Below are 15,063 nucleotides of genomic sequence, written 5' to 3'. Positions count from 1 at the left end.
CTTGTCGTATATGGCCTTTATTATGTTGATGTATGTTTCCTCCACACCTGAGAGTTTTTAAAAATCATAAATGGATGTTGAATTTTGTCTGTTTTCTATTCATTATCCTTGTTTCTTGTTTCTTCTTGAAATCTTCCACACTCCTTTTTGTTTTTTCTGCCTTCTGTGGTTTTAATTGCCTTCTGTGGTTTTATATTATTCCATTTTCTCTCCTTTCTAGAACATCAATTACATTAAAAATCTTTAAGCAGTTACCCTAGAGTTTACAGTATACATTTACAACTAATTTTGTTGTAATCTAGTTTGAATTGACTAGAGTAAACTAACTTAACTAAAGTAGGGGAAACTAATCTAGATTGAAAGATTTTTTTAAGGTTACCTGGGATGTGTTTTCATCAGGTATGGAAATACATGCAGACATGAAAATGACTGTCATTCAGGAAGAAATTTATCATACAGTTCCCTAGAAATAAGAAATATGCCATGCCATGCGGAGGCCACATAAGGAAGCACCAGGTTTGGTCAGGAAGCATAGGAGATAGGGGGCAAATGTGGGCAAGAGCCTCTATTGTGGTTTTTTTGGGAAGAAACAGGAGAGACAGGGTAAGCAGGTCTAGGGTTGGCTAGTTTCAGCAGTCCATGATGCATAGAGGCTGTCCTTAGTTGTCTGGTACCTAGCCCTGGTGTGATTTTGACAGGTGGATAGTGGCCTGGTGTATGTGAGTCTGATAAAGCAGACTTTATCAGACTGTCAGGTGGTAGGGTATATGGGCTCTGGATTGATTGGTTTGCATATGAAAGGTGAGTTGTCTACTATCTGAAGTAATTGGATAACCCTAAGAAGGGCAGTCCTCTAGGTTGGTAAGGCCCTAGATATGAAAGCTTCGGAATACAGAAAATGGTGATGTTAATAAAGTTAGTCTTGTTGTGGTTTGAAATATGATCAAACCTTTGGCATAATAAGACACTTTTAGAGAGTAGAGCATAAGTTTAGCTAAACAGCATAGAGAACATTTTATTATGAGAGTAAAAAGGAGAAACAGAAGTAGACGTATAAGGAATTCTTGTAGACCAGCTCATAACTAAATTTCCCATTTGTATAACATTAGCCAAGGAAATAGATCTGAAATTTCTGGAGTCTCTAAGAGCATCTTTGTGCAGTTGTAAATTGTGTTAAAAATTCTATATGTGTGTTTCTTGACAATAATATCCTGGTGTATTTTGGGGTAAAAGTGGCAAGTCAGGCAGTTTATGTTGTTGGAGAGTATCAGCTGATTAGTTTGGTAAAGTATATATAAAGATTGATGGTATTTGTATGTACCCAAAGGGAAGAGGTGGTTGTAGTCATGGTCAGAGATGCAGGGTGGGAGTAGTAAGAGAAGGGACTGGGGAGTGAGTGCTCCTCTCCCTAGGGTCCAGGGGTTCATGATACAAGGCAGGTGACTCCTAGGGAAAGCAATAATCTCCACCAGTGTTTAGAATGGCACAGAGAGACATGGAGTGTAGGGATATATGGTTTGATAGAGGACAAAAAAGTATACCCTTGTCATGGGCTACACAGACAGCTGCTCAGGAAACACAATAGAGTCCCTAATATCGAAGTAAGAAAACCAGTACATTTCTGGTGTGCAATTTGTGCCTTGGGAGAGGCAGTCCATGAGCCTGCCTGGAGTGGAAGTTTTAGTGTCTGAGGGGAAGTTGTCTCCGTGCAGGATGCAGAGTCATCTCCAACAGGCAGGTCTTAAGCTGGAGTGATGTCATCTGAGGTAATAACATCTCTAGCAGCGAGTTCCTGGGCCAGGGCAATGTTGTTTGGGGTGTGGTGCTAGGATATCCTTTTTAAGCTGATCCCCACTTGAATGAACGCAGGTTTTATCTTTGTGGCTCTGTGGTATTAAAATGGTGCTGAAGTACTTGTGTAATTTGAAGGCAATGTTGGGCCTGTGACTTCAATTTATAAATATCTGTTAACTCGAGGGGCTTGTGGGTGCACAGCGAGCAGAAGTGATATTGACATCTGTGCAGAGCCTGACTGGCACAGCCCAAGTTAGCTGTGGCTGGATCTGAAAGTGTCCAACAGTCTAGGGTTTTGCCTTATTAGGTGATGAGAAGAGTTCTGTTATAAATAGGTTTTAGATTTTATGACCTGATTTTGGTGTATGTGGTTAATAGGAGGTCAGGTTGTTTGCCATTTAAAATATTTATACCCGTGTTTAGGGCTCCATAATTATGCTGGAGGCAGGCACCCTAATTTGGCCAGCCAGTATGGGCCTTTTGCCTCAGTTGTTGGTTTGGTTGTTGACAGGCAAGCTGGTGAAGTCTTTTGGTTGTAAGGTTTGTATTATCCAAACTCAGTGGCATGTGGGCCTCAGCATTTGCCACGTCTGGCTGAAATAATGGCTTACTTGGAGGATTTGGGCCTCCAGATTGCAAACCAATAAAAACACTCAGATCAATGGTAATGAGATGAACAGTCAACAGAATGTTGTACAGCTGCACTTGAGAGGTTTTGTTTTTGTTTTTCATTTGTTTTTGTGGTGGTGGAAGTTTAGGCTCAAATGGGTCTCATGTCAAATTAGCAGCTGCCTGGACCAGGAGGAAATCTATGGTTAATAGACCTCAGGATGGTATGTACCTGGATCTGGTCTCCAACCCTTATGGGGTGGGGCAAGATAAAATATTTACAGCAGTAGGGGAGACATAGTTAAAGGGGCTCCTATACAGTGAGTCTTCATATACATGGAGGCCAGACATAAGCCCCTTTAAATATAGGGAAGGAAAAGGGAAAAATGTTTTAAAGTTTGTGTGAAGTGTGTGTCAGACAAGGGTCCTTGAATTAAGAGACATTAATAGCTTGGCCAATATAGACACCCATTTAAGGGTCCATTTGTTGGATTTGAAAAGGAATTATTTAAGGAAACCGTTATGTCTCTCAATTGAACCAGCTATCTGAGACCTGTTGGGGACAATGAAAGTTATATTGAATGCCTTTTCCAATAGAGTGGCATTGTGTCTTCTGAGAAACGAAATGTGTTCCTTGGTTACTATTAATATTGTCTGTAACTATGAAGGGAATAAAGTGTGTCCTGGCAAGGGCTTCTGTTTGGTCCTAAGAACTGCTTTTGATCAAAAGCTGGGGTGCAGGAAGGAGGGATTGCTTGAGTTCAAGCAGTCTTCCAGTAAACAAAATTGCTCTCTACGCTCTGAAGGTGGACTGAAGTGTCTGATGCGTCAGCTGATTGTTGTTTTCTACCTCTCAGTGGCTGTGGTTGAACAACAAGCAACCCAGGGCAATATGCGGAATGGAAACTTAGAAACATCTTCATGGGTCAGTTAATCTTCTCCCCTGAACTGTGCTTTACTTGCCGCTCCCTCACAATGCCATCTTGCTCTTGGTCCATCAAGTACCAACAACTTTTTAAAAACTACTATTTTTAGAGCAGTTTTAGGTTCACAGCACCATTGAGAAGAAGGTGCATAGATTATCAATGTATCCCTTGCCCCTACACTTGCATAACCTTCTTCGTTATCACCATCACTCACCAGAGGGTTATACTTATTGCAATTGATAAACGTACATTGACCCATTAAAAATCACCCAAAGTTCATAATTTGCCTTAGGGTTCAATGTTGGTGTTGTACTTTCTACGGATTTGGTCAAATAATGATATGTGCCCATCATTATGGTATCATACACAGTATTTTCACTGCCTTAAAAATCCTCTGTGCTCTCTGCCAATTAATTTCTCCCCTCCTCACCTGCAGCCGTGGATCTTTTGTCTCCATAACTTTTTTTCCAGGATGTCATATAGTTGGAGTCATATAGTATATAGTCTCTGCAGGTTGGCTTCTCTCGCTTAGTAACATGCATTTAAATTTCCTCGGTGTCTTTTCATGACCTTGTAGCTCATTTCTTTTTAGTGCTGAATAATATTCTATTGTCTGAAACATGCCACAGTTTATCTGTTCACCTGCTGAAGGACATCATGGATGCTTGCAAGTTGTGCCAGTTATGAATAAAACTGCTATAAACTTCTGTGCAGATAATAGAAATGTTTCAAAGGAAAACAGCAATACCTATTGAGGGTGTATTAGTTATCTATTGCTATGTAACTGATTGTACCAAACCTTAGCACATGAAAACAACACAGTTCTGTGGGTCAGGAATCTAGGAGCAGCTTAGTTGGTGAAAACAAGATGTCAGCTAGGGCTGTAATTATCTCAAGGTTCAACACAGAGGGGATTTGCTTCCAAGCTCAGTCATGTGACTATTGGAAGACCTCAGAAAAAGTTTCCAAGCTCACTCACGAGGACCTCTCCACAGGCCTACTTCATGACAAAGTAGCTACCTTCCCCCAGAGCGAATGAGAGAGAGAGAGACATAGAATCCAAGAAGTCAGTCTTTTAATAACTTATCTTGGAAATGATGACCCATCACTTCTGCTATATTCAGTTAATTAGAAGCAAGTCAGTAAGTCCAGCCTACACTCAATGGAGTGGGGATACACGGGATCATAAATACCAGGAGGCAGGGACCCATTTTAGAGACTGTATACTACAAAGAGAATGTAGGATTGATTATTAAAATAAAAGATTAAAAGCATCTTGTTTAAAATAATTCAAAGAAGCGATATAGTGTGGTGTTTAAACTCTATTAGATTTGCTAAGATAGCTGGTATTGTCATTATGTAATAGTATCTTGAAATTAAACTGTAGTGTTACTCATCCATCCGTGTTTAATAATACTTACATAACTAGTACAATTGTGTCTACGTTAAGTATCTTGGCTGCATTAATGAATTTTAAAAATGAGTTTTATGTTTGGTAGTGTATATATGTCCATGCCACTCTCTCACTTTGTCACAGCTTACCCTTCCCCCTCCCCATATCCACAAGTCCATTCTCTAGTAGGTCTGTGTCTTTAATCCTGTGGGAAGCAGCCACATAGCACAGGGAGATCAGCTCCGTGCTTTGTGACCACCTAGAGGGGTGGGATAGGGAGGGTGGGAGGGAGGGAGATGCAAGAGGAAAGAGATATGGGAACATATATATATGTATAACTGATTCACTTTGTTATAAATTAGAAACTAACACACCATTGTAAAGCAATCATACTCCAATAAAGATGTTTAAAAAATGAGTTTTATGTATGAATTTTTGATTATAGTAAGTAACGTTTTATAACTGAGTAAGATTCTTAGCTAACTATTTTTCTTTTCTTTTCCTTATATTTAGTATTCAGAGGGTTTATCCTTGGAGTCATATGCTCTCAGTATTGTGCAGTTGCTTGGCCTTAACATGGGAATGAATTATGATAATACTGAGATCTGCCATTGTTCAGGAGATGTTTGCGCAATGTCACCAAAAGCTGTGTAAGATCATTTTCTTTATTAAACACACAGTATACTTAGAAATTGTTTTTTGGTTAGGGACTTTATATTTCTATAACCAAACTGAATTAATTGACAATTATAGAACACTATATCCTACACTAGGATGCGCATTCTTTTCAAGTGCAGGTGGAACACACGCCAAAATAAGACCCAGCACTCCCTCAGGCCTCTCCATGCCTGGGGACATTCTCTTCCTCCTTCCTACCTTCCAGAGTCTGGCTTGTATTTTTCTCTGCTGGCTAGATTGAAGGTGCCCTCTGGGGACAAGCCATATGAATTGTGTGATTTTAGTGATTCTATTTAAAGTTAAGTGCCTTGATACTGGCATTATACAATATAAGGATGAACAGTACAATTCAAGTTAAAAATGTATCTTTTTTTAATTTAGAAAGACATCAAGTCACAAATAAGTAAAACTATGCCCCACTGAGAGAGAAACTACTGAAGAAAAAGGCTTTTTTAAAATTTTAGTATCACTGATGATACTTTAAAAACAATTTTGAAATCAGGTAGTACAAATCCCCAAGTTTTTTCATCTTTTCCCAAATTGTTTTGTTTATTCTAGGTCCTTTGTAGTTTCATATATATTTTATTATCAAATTTCCAATTTTTATGAAAACTGTTGAGAGTTTTAAAAATTGAAGTATAGTTTATTTACAACATTATGGTAGTTCCAGGTATACAGCATAGTGATTCAGTATATTTACAGATTATATTCCATTATAAGTTATTACAAGATAATGGCTATAATTCCCTGTGCTATATATTTACTGTATCCTTGTTGCTTATCTGTTTTATACATACTAGTTTATATCTCTTAATGCCCTACTCCTAACTTGCTCCTCCCCTCCTCCCTCTCCCCTTTGGTAACCCCTTGCTTGTTTTCTATATCTGTGAGTGTACTTCTGTTTTGCATATGTGTTCTTCTGTACTATTTTTTAGTTACCACATATAAGCGATACCATATGGTATTTGTCTTTCTCTATTTGACTTACTTCACTTAGTATGACAAATACCATACAGTATTTGTCTTTCTCTGTTTGACTTACTTCATTTAGTATGATAGTCTCTAGATCCATCCTTGTTGCTGCAAATGGAAGAATTTCATTCATTTTTATGGCTGAGTAATATTCTATACCATATCTTTTTCATCCATTCATCTGTGGATGGGCATTTGGGTTGCTTCCATATCTTGGGTATTATAAATAGTCAATTTTGGGAGAGTTACCATCTTAACAATACTGAGTCTTTTAATTCTTGAACCTGGTATATGTCTTCATTTATTTAGGTCTTTAATTTTCCCCAGCAATGTATGGTATTTTACAGTTTACATGTCTTGTACTTGTTTTGTTATATTTATTCTTAAACATTTTATTCTTTTTTGCTATTTTGAAAAGAACTGTTTTCTTAATTTCATTTTCAGAGTGCTCATTGCTAGTACATAGAAATATAATTTTTGTATGTTGACTTTGTGTGCTGCAAACTTCCTAAACTCAACAGAAATTCCAGGAGATTTTATTTGTTGATTACTTAAGATTTTCTGTAAACAATATCTTGTTGTCCATGAATAAGAACAGCTTTATGTTTTCCTCTCCATCTATTTTTGTGTAATTCCTTTTTCTTGCTTAATTGCACTTGAAATAAATTCAGCCCAATGTGAATCGACCTGGTGAGAGTGGGTACCCTTGCCTTGTTACCAATCTTAGCTATAGTTTTTTTTTTTTTTAAATAAATGTCTTCTCTTCTAAAACAGTGTCTTTTATTCCCTGTAAATTGTGTTGTTTTATTTTTCTTCATCATTCCAATAACTATCTGACTTATTTCATATACCTATTTCCTGATGTTTATACTTTTTGCCCCTAGCAGGCACTTGGTCTACGTTTCACTACACACCAGTTGCCTAGAAGAGTGCTTGGTAAATGTTTCCAATAATGACCTTTTAGCTCAGTATTCTTATTATTTCATTTTGTCCTGTGATGACTGAATCTATGTTATCCCAAATATCTGTGAAGGCACAAAGTAGATAATAACTAAATTACTTCTTCTCTGTGTGAAATTGTTTCTCAAAGGAATATTCTTTCATCATCTTTTTGAGTGTTGTATTTATATACACTATAAAAAATCAACTTTTGAGGTACGATTTGTCTACAATAAAATTCATACACTTTAAACTTTAAGTGTACAAGTTTATGACTGATAAATATATACAAATTACTGAACCAGTGTCAATCAGGCTATGCAACATTTCCATTTCCACAGAAAGTTCTTTTGTGATCCTTGGCTGTCCTTTTTACCTTCCATCCTGCCCCAGTCAACAGCTGATCTGATTTCTATCACTACAATTGGTTTTACTGGCTCTAGAACATTAGGTAAATTGGATGATATGCACTCTCTTTTGAGTGTTCACTCTGTAAGGCTGTAATTTCTCTGAATTATTTAATTAATTAATTGAATATATTTATAATGGTTCCTTTCAAGTATTTGTGTGCCAAATCTAACACCTGGGCCATCTCAGTGTTGCTTACTATTGACTGCTTTTTTATTGACTATGGTTTACATTTTCTTATTCCTTTGTATGATTATTATTAGTAGTAGCATATTGGATATTGTTTGATAGTACAATAGAAAGCCTAGATTCTCATTACCTTCCTCTGAAAAGCATTGATTCTTTTTCTACCAGGCAATTCAGTTATTGGGTAATCATTTTAAATTTTATGTGCTTGGTTTTATACTTCATTAACATGAGTCTATAGAAAACTCAAGGCATTTCCAAACCCCTCTAAAATGGCAGGCCTGAACTTCCAAACTTGGTTTCCTCTGGGGATGTTGTCAGGGCTTGAGTTTAGGCTCTAACTGTTAGGACTGATACAGAGTAGATTTTAGTATAGGGCAGAGGTCAGCCAACAATGATCTATAGGCTAAATCTGGCTGCCCGCCTGTTCTGTACATTCATTTTGTAGGCTTTACTGCTTTATGTGTTCTTCATGGCTGCTTTTGCACTACAGTGGCAGAGTTGAGTAGCTGCAACAGAGCATATGGCATATAAGCCTGTAATATTTACTGTGTGGCCCTTCACAGATAAGTTTGTCAGCTACTGGTCTAAGGCATAGTCTTTACTCTTAAATTGTATTCTTTCTAGGGTTTTAGTTGGATGCTGATATATTAGCAGACTACTAACAACTTTCTCACTCCATTAGGACAGGTATTCCTCTTGTCCCTCCCATGGTATAAATCAAACAACAGATTCTTGTTTGAAAAATGCCTAATTACAGAGAGCAAAAGTTCTAAAATATACTTTTAAAGATAATACAGACATGTTCATATTGATATTTACAGAAAAAATACAAAAATGATATTAAATAAATAAAAAGTATATTAAATACCTAGGCCAAAAATTTTAAATTCAGTTGTTTGGCACTAAGAAGGTAAATAAAGAGTAACACAGTTCCTATGTTTAAACAATTAATAAAGATTTTAGGACAGGTAAATAATTGGTCTTCTTTAAAACAGGATGAATGGCAAAAGATTTTGGAATTTTTTTTTCATTACAAGAATTTTCTTGGTGAAATTTAAAAAGTGTGTTAAAAATGTTAGTATTTTTTAAATACTTTTATATTTTTAAACGTGTGCTTATTGTTATCCATGAGAATAATGCTCTTTAAATCTCTCTTGAAAACATCATACATTAGGAGAAATGTAGAGTTAAACAGCAATAATTTTTGTCATACCCTTTTTTTTTTTTTATATTTTAGGCTATCTGAGGGTATAAAGGATTTTAGCACTTGTAGCTTGGATGACTTTAAATATTTTGCTGCACATTCTGGCCTTGAATGTCTTCATAAAATCCTTCCTGTTGAGCCAGTTTACAAACAGAGGCAGCAGACGTGTGGCAATGGAAAGTTGGAATCGGGTGAAGAATGTGATTGCGGCACTTCACGGGTTAGTGGAAATTTTTTCAAAAATATTTTTTACTTCCTGTATATGTGAGTACGAGGTGGAAAAGAAGACCTTGTCTTTTAGAAGAAAAATTTTGAAAAATACCTTCTTTGGGGAAGATGGAAGCCTTTAAGCTTCCTAATTTTGCCATTTTTTGAAGTGGGGAGCAAACATCCTTTAGTTAATATTTGTCTTCAAATATTGTCTTCCTAAATTCTTTAGTGTATGCATCAGCTCTAATCTTATAATTAGTGACCACGAAGAGTGTATAAGGAGTTGCAGAAATATGCCTTTAACTACAAGCAGTAACAAAAAGACAAGAACATCTAAAGACTATAGACTATATAGCAAATTGCATCGTTTGCTATTATACGGAAAAAAAGTTTTGTATGGACAGGTTATGTTTCCCTTCAACACTGCAGTGGATGCTCCTGCCATTGCAGTAAGGGAAGATAAAGAAACACAAAGAAACACACAGTGAAACTGCAGTAAGGCACGAAAAAGAAACAGTGAGTGGAAAGGAAGATTAAAACTGTCTAATCAAATTCAACTTGGCCACGTGATTGGAGAATCCTAAACAATCCACCCCCGAAGTCTGCTAAAGCTAATTAATGAATGCACGTGAACCCAAATTCCATGGAGTTCTATGTATAAACAATGAACAAATGTAAAATGAACTAAAATGTACAATTCCATATACATTGTTTCAAAAACATGAAATAGAGATAAATTTAACAGAATACGTGCAAGACCTGTACAATGAAAACTCACATTGCTCAGAGAAATGAAAGAAGATCGAGAGGGAGACATATCCCACTTTCATGGATTGGAAGACACAATATTGCCAAGATGTCAGCTCTACATCAACACTCCACACAATCCCAATCCCAACCCCACCATCGTTCTGTGGAAATTGACAAGCTGATACTATAATATATATGGAAATGCAAAGGACCTAGAATAGACAAAGCAATTAAAAAGAACAAAGGTGGAGCACATACACTAATTTTCTGTAAATTTCAAAATTTTCTATAAAGCAGAAATAATCAGTATAATGTGGTATTGGCCAAAGCATAAATATATCCCTTAATGAAACAGTATAGAGAATCCAAATATAAAATATTTATAAGGTCAGTTGATTCTCTGCCAATCAGAGATGTTAAGGCAGTTAAATGGGTGAAGAAAACCTTTCCAACAAAGGTATTGTATGAGCTAGATATCCACGTACATAAAAAGAAAACTTTGACATCTCACCATACACAAAAACTAACTTGAAATGGATCAAAGACCTAAATATAAAAGCGAAAATCCTAAAGCTCTTAGAGTAAAACACAGGAGACAGTCTTTTTGACTCTGTGATAGGCAGAACTTTCTTAGATAAGGCAAATAAGAATGAGGTTTTAAAGAAAAATATGTAAGTTGTACTTAATCAAATTTAGAAACTTTTTCTTTTAGGCTCTGTTAAGAAAAATAAAATGATAGACTCTGAAATGGGAGATTCAAAAGCCAATTCAAAGGACTTTTATTCAAATACATGAAATACAATTATGGTTTCTGGTCTGACATGTGAGAAGTTTAGAAGTCACCACTTAGTCCTTACAAGTAAAAAGCTAACCAACTTGGAAAAGGAATAGCTCTTCTTGCATCCATCAGAGATGTGAGGTCACAGAGCAAACCACTGCCCCACAAATTGGAAAAACCAACAGGTGGATGCAGAGAATCACAACTTAATAGAGTAGCAACCCACAAGCTAAAACCTTTTGGGAACCAGTATCTGGGTAGGAAAACCTGAACTGGAATTGACAAATTTCTGGAGTCTCAGTGTGTAGAACTCTGATAGTTTAAAACTCCAGGGGAACCCGATCATAGGAAGGTCCCCACACTTTTATGAGTTGTACCTGCAGAAACTTGAACTGTTTGTCACAGTGAATACTAGAGAGAAGTCTAATGCTTCTGACAGAGGGAGGGGAAAAGGAACCATTTTGAAATAGCCAGAGCATTCTATTCTTAAGAAAGTCTGCCCTTACAAATGGAGTTGTATTGAAAAAGAAAAAGAAAAAAACCCAAACTAGAATAACCAAACATTTGATTAAGAGATACAATAAGAAAAAAAGCTAACAAAGGAATATTTAAACTTTGAGTACATGAATACACGAGTCAATAGATGAAATAAATAGCCTTTTAAAAGTATAATATTGCTGCCTGTGGTGAAGCTGTTCATTGAAAATACCAATTAAAAATACCAGTAAGGGGCTTCCCTGGTGGCGCAGTGGTTGAGAGTCCACCTGCTGATGTAGGGGACACGGGTTCGTGCCCCGGTCCGGGAGGATCCCGCATGCCACGGAGGGGCTGGGCCCGTGAGCCGTGGCCGCTGGGCCTGCGCGTCCGGAGCCTGTGCTCCGCAACGGGAGAGGCCACAACGGTGAGAGGCCTGCGTACTGCAAACAAAAACAAAAACAAACAAAAAAATACCAGTAAGAAAAAACACAACACCAGGAAACTCAAACTTCTAATATTGGTAAATTACAGAGTTTAAAACAAACTTGCTACTGAAGACTGGAAAAGTTGATTGAAGGCACTGAATCTTGTAAAATACAAGTACGTATGGGGCCAGCATCCCAGTGAAATCTGGACAGACCAGACTGGCTTCTGGGACCACTTTTCTGGGGGCAGAAGTTTGGGGGTTTGCCATTTCAGACAGAAGCTGAGAGTCTGCCTGCTGGCAGTGTGTAAATAGATTTATTATGAAAGCAAGAATATAGGAAGAATTTAGAAGAGAATGGTAGCTAACAAGAAATCTAATAACTATTTCCTCTAAGTTTTTGGCTCCACAGTAGTATGTTAATATTGTTCAGATTATATGGAATGTAGTGAAATGACACATTTCTTTTACAACCTACTGGCTGAGATGTTGATTTCAATAAGTCTCATGTAAAGAGTGGAATTACAGAAACTGGTTTTTAAGAAATGCTCATACTTCGTAAATAAATTCTGTATTGTAGTTTTATTTGATTGTACCTAATCATGCATGACTGAGTAACAAAGCATTTGTTTCCAGAATTGTACACATCCAGCCTGCTGTGATCCTAAAACATGTAGAAAGAAAAAAAATAAAATATGTGGTTCGGGGGAATGCTGCACACGAAATTGCAAGGTAGGAGGCAATCTGTATTTTATATGTTAGCATTAAATTTCTTTTTCTTAAAAAATTTATTTATTTATTTATTATTTTTGGCTGTGTTGGGTCTTTGTTGCTGCATGCGGACTCTCTCTAGTTGCGGCGAGCAGGGGCTACTCTTCATTGTGGTGCGCGGGCTTCTCATTGCAGTGGCTTCACGTGTGTAGAACGGGCTCTAGGCGCATGGGCTTCAGTAGTTGTGGTGCCTGGGCTCAGTAGCTGTGGTGCACGGGCTTAGTTGCTCCAGGGCATGTGGGATCTCCCTGGACCAGGGCTCGAACCTGTGCCCCCTGCATTGGCAGGCGAATTCTTTTTTTTTTTTTAAATTTATTTATCTATTTTTGGCTGCATTGGGTCTTTGTTGCTGCGTGCGGGGTTTCTCTAGTTGTGTCGAGTGGGGGCTACTCTTTGTTGCGGTGTGTGGGCTTCTCATTGCGGTGGGTTCTCGTTGCAGAGTACAGGCTCTAGGTGCGTGGGCTTCAGTAGTTGTGGCTTGCAGGCTCTAGAGCACAGGCTCAGTAGTTGTAGCGCATGGGCTTAGTCGCTCCACAGCATGTGGGATCTTGCTGGACCAGGGCTCGAACCCGTGTCCCCTGCATTGGCAGGTGCATTCTTAACCACTGCGCCACCAGGGAAGTCCCATCATTAAATTTCTTGAAATACTTGTTCCAGGGAGATGGAAAACATGTCACTACTCTATGCAGTCCTTCCCATCTTATTATATGCAAGCAGCATTGGAGCCCCTGTCACACTTCAGTCCACTCTGTAATCTGTCATTTCTAGGACTCTCCTGTACATAATGCCTGATGCTTCTCTCTCCTGATTTGACTTCCCATTCCTATACCACATTACAAATCTTTCCTGTACCCACTGGGATTTCTCTGTGATCAACATACACCTTGGGCAACCTTCTTAAATTCTTATTTTATAAGACCATACTTAACATAGGGACAGGAAGTTAGACTAGTTCTTTTTGCTGGCTAACTTCTCTTTACTGTCTTCTGGTAAAAATCCTCTCTACCTTCACAATTCATTCAGTTACTGTTACAACCATTCAGTTCCTTTTAATGAAAGCATTTAACGAACCCCTGAAAATTGCCCAACACCCAGCACAATCCATTGGAACCCTAAGGAGAAAGAAACAAACTCTTGAACAAAGGTAAATGCACATATTCTTAAGACAGGAGGAAGAGCATGATTTAATCTTTAAAAAAAATTTCCCCCAGGTTTATCGATATAACCAACATATAATTCTTTAGTTTAAGATGTACAACGTAATGATTTGCTCTAAGTATGTATTGTGAAATGATGACCACAATAAGGTTAGTTAACACATCCACCACTTCACATACTGAGAACATTTAAGATTTACTATCTTAGCAACTTTTAAGTATATAATAACATTATTGTTAACTACAGTAATGCAGTACATTAGATCCCCAGATTTTTTTCATTTTATAGCTGAAAATTTGTACCCTTAACCTACATCTTCCCATTTTCCTCACCTAGCACCCACTGGCAACCACCAATCTACTCTCTGCTTTGAGGAGTTTGACTTTTTTACATTTCACATGTGAGATTATATAGTATTTCTCTTTCTCTTGTCTGACTTATTTCAATTAGCATAATGTCCTCCAGGTTCCTACATGTTGTCGCAAATGGCAAGATTTCCTTATTTTTTATGGCTGAATATTATTCCACACTACATTTCTTTTAATACATTAATCTATTGCTCGACACTTAGGTCATTTCCATATCTAGGCTATTGTGAGTAATGCTGCGATGAACATGGGGGTACACCTGCCTCTTCAAGACACTGTTATTATGTCCTTCAGATATATATCCTGGATCAAAGTAGTTCTATTTTTAATTGAGAAACCTCCATATAGTTTCCCATAGTGACTGTAACAATTTACATTCCCTCCAATAGTGTGCCAGGGTTCCCTTTTCTCCGCATCCTTGTAAACACTTGCCATTTGTTGCCTTTTTGACTATAGCCATTCTGACAGGTGTGAGGTGATATCTCATTGTGATTTTGATTTTCATTTCCCTGATTAGTGATGTTGAACATCTTTTCATGTGCCTGTTGGCCATCTGTGTGTCTTTTGAAAGATGCCTATTCAGGCTCTCTGTCCATTTCAAAATCAAGTTGTCCATCTACGTCTCTACAAATGACCCCATTTCGTTCCTTTTTATGGCTCATTAATATTCCATTGTATATATGTACCACATCTTCTTTGTCCATTCGTCTGTCAGTGGACATTTAGGTTGCTCCCATGACCTGGCTATTGTAAATGATGCCACAGTGAACATTGGGGTGCATGTGTCTTTTTGAGTTATGGTTTTTCTGGGTATATACCCAGTAGTGGGATCGCTGGGTCATATGGTAATTCCAGTTTTAGTTTTTTAAGGAACCTCCACACTGTTCTCCACAGTGGCTGTATCAATTTACATTCCCACCAACAGTGCAAGAGGATTCCCTTTTCTTCACACCCTCTCCAGCATTTATTATTTGTAGATTTTTTGATGATGGCCATTCTGACCAGTAGAGACTGT

The 15,063-nt window shown here is 37.6% G+C and overlaps 1 protein-coding gene across 6 annotated transcripts in view; it reads left to right on the top strand.

Annotated features, from left to right (window-relative positions):
* LOC132417749 (disintegrin and metalloproteinase domain-containing protein 5-like) overlaps window positions 1-15,063 on the top strand; it is a 143,994-nt gene that overhangs the window by 45,373 nt on the left and 83,558 nt on the right. For all 6 annotated transcript variants that reach the window (XM_060001526.1, XM_060001525.1, XM_060001520.2 and 3 more), the window contains 3 exons: window positions 5,236-5,372; window positions 9,146-9,332; window positions 12,388-12,483. In XM_060001526.1, the coding sequence (XP_059857509.1) occupies window positions 5,236-5,372; window positions 9,146-9,332; window positions 12,388-12,483 (420 nt within the window). The remainder of the gene's footprint in view (window positions 1-5,235; window positions 5,373-9,145; window positions 9,333-12,387; window positions 12,484-15,063) is intronic.

The sequence above is a fragment of the Delphinus delphis genome, chromosome 21 (genome assembly GCF_949987515.2).
Source record: "Delphinus delphis chromosome 21, mDelDel1.2, whole genome shotgun sequence".
Taxonomy (NCBI): Eukaryota; Metazoa; Chordata; class Mammalia; order Artiodactyla; family Delphinidae; genus Delphinus; species Delphinus delphis.
This window is presented reverse-complemented; position numbering and strand designations above follow the sequence as displayed.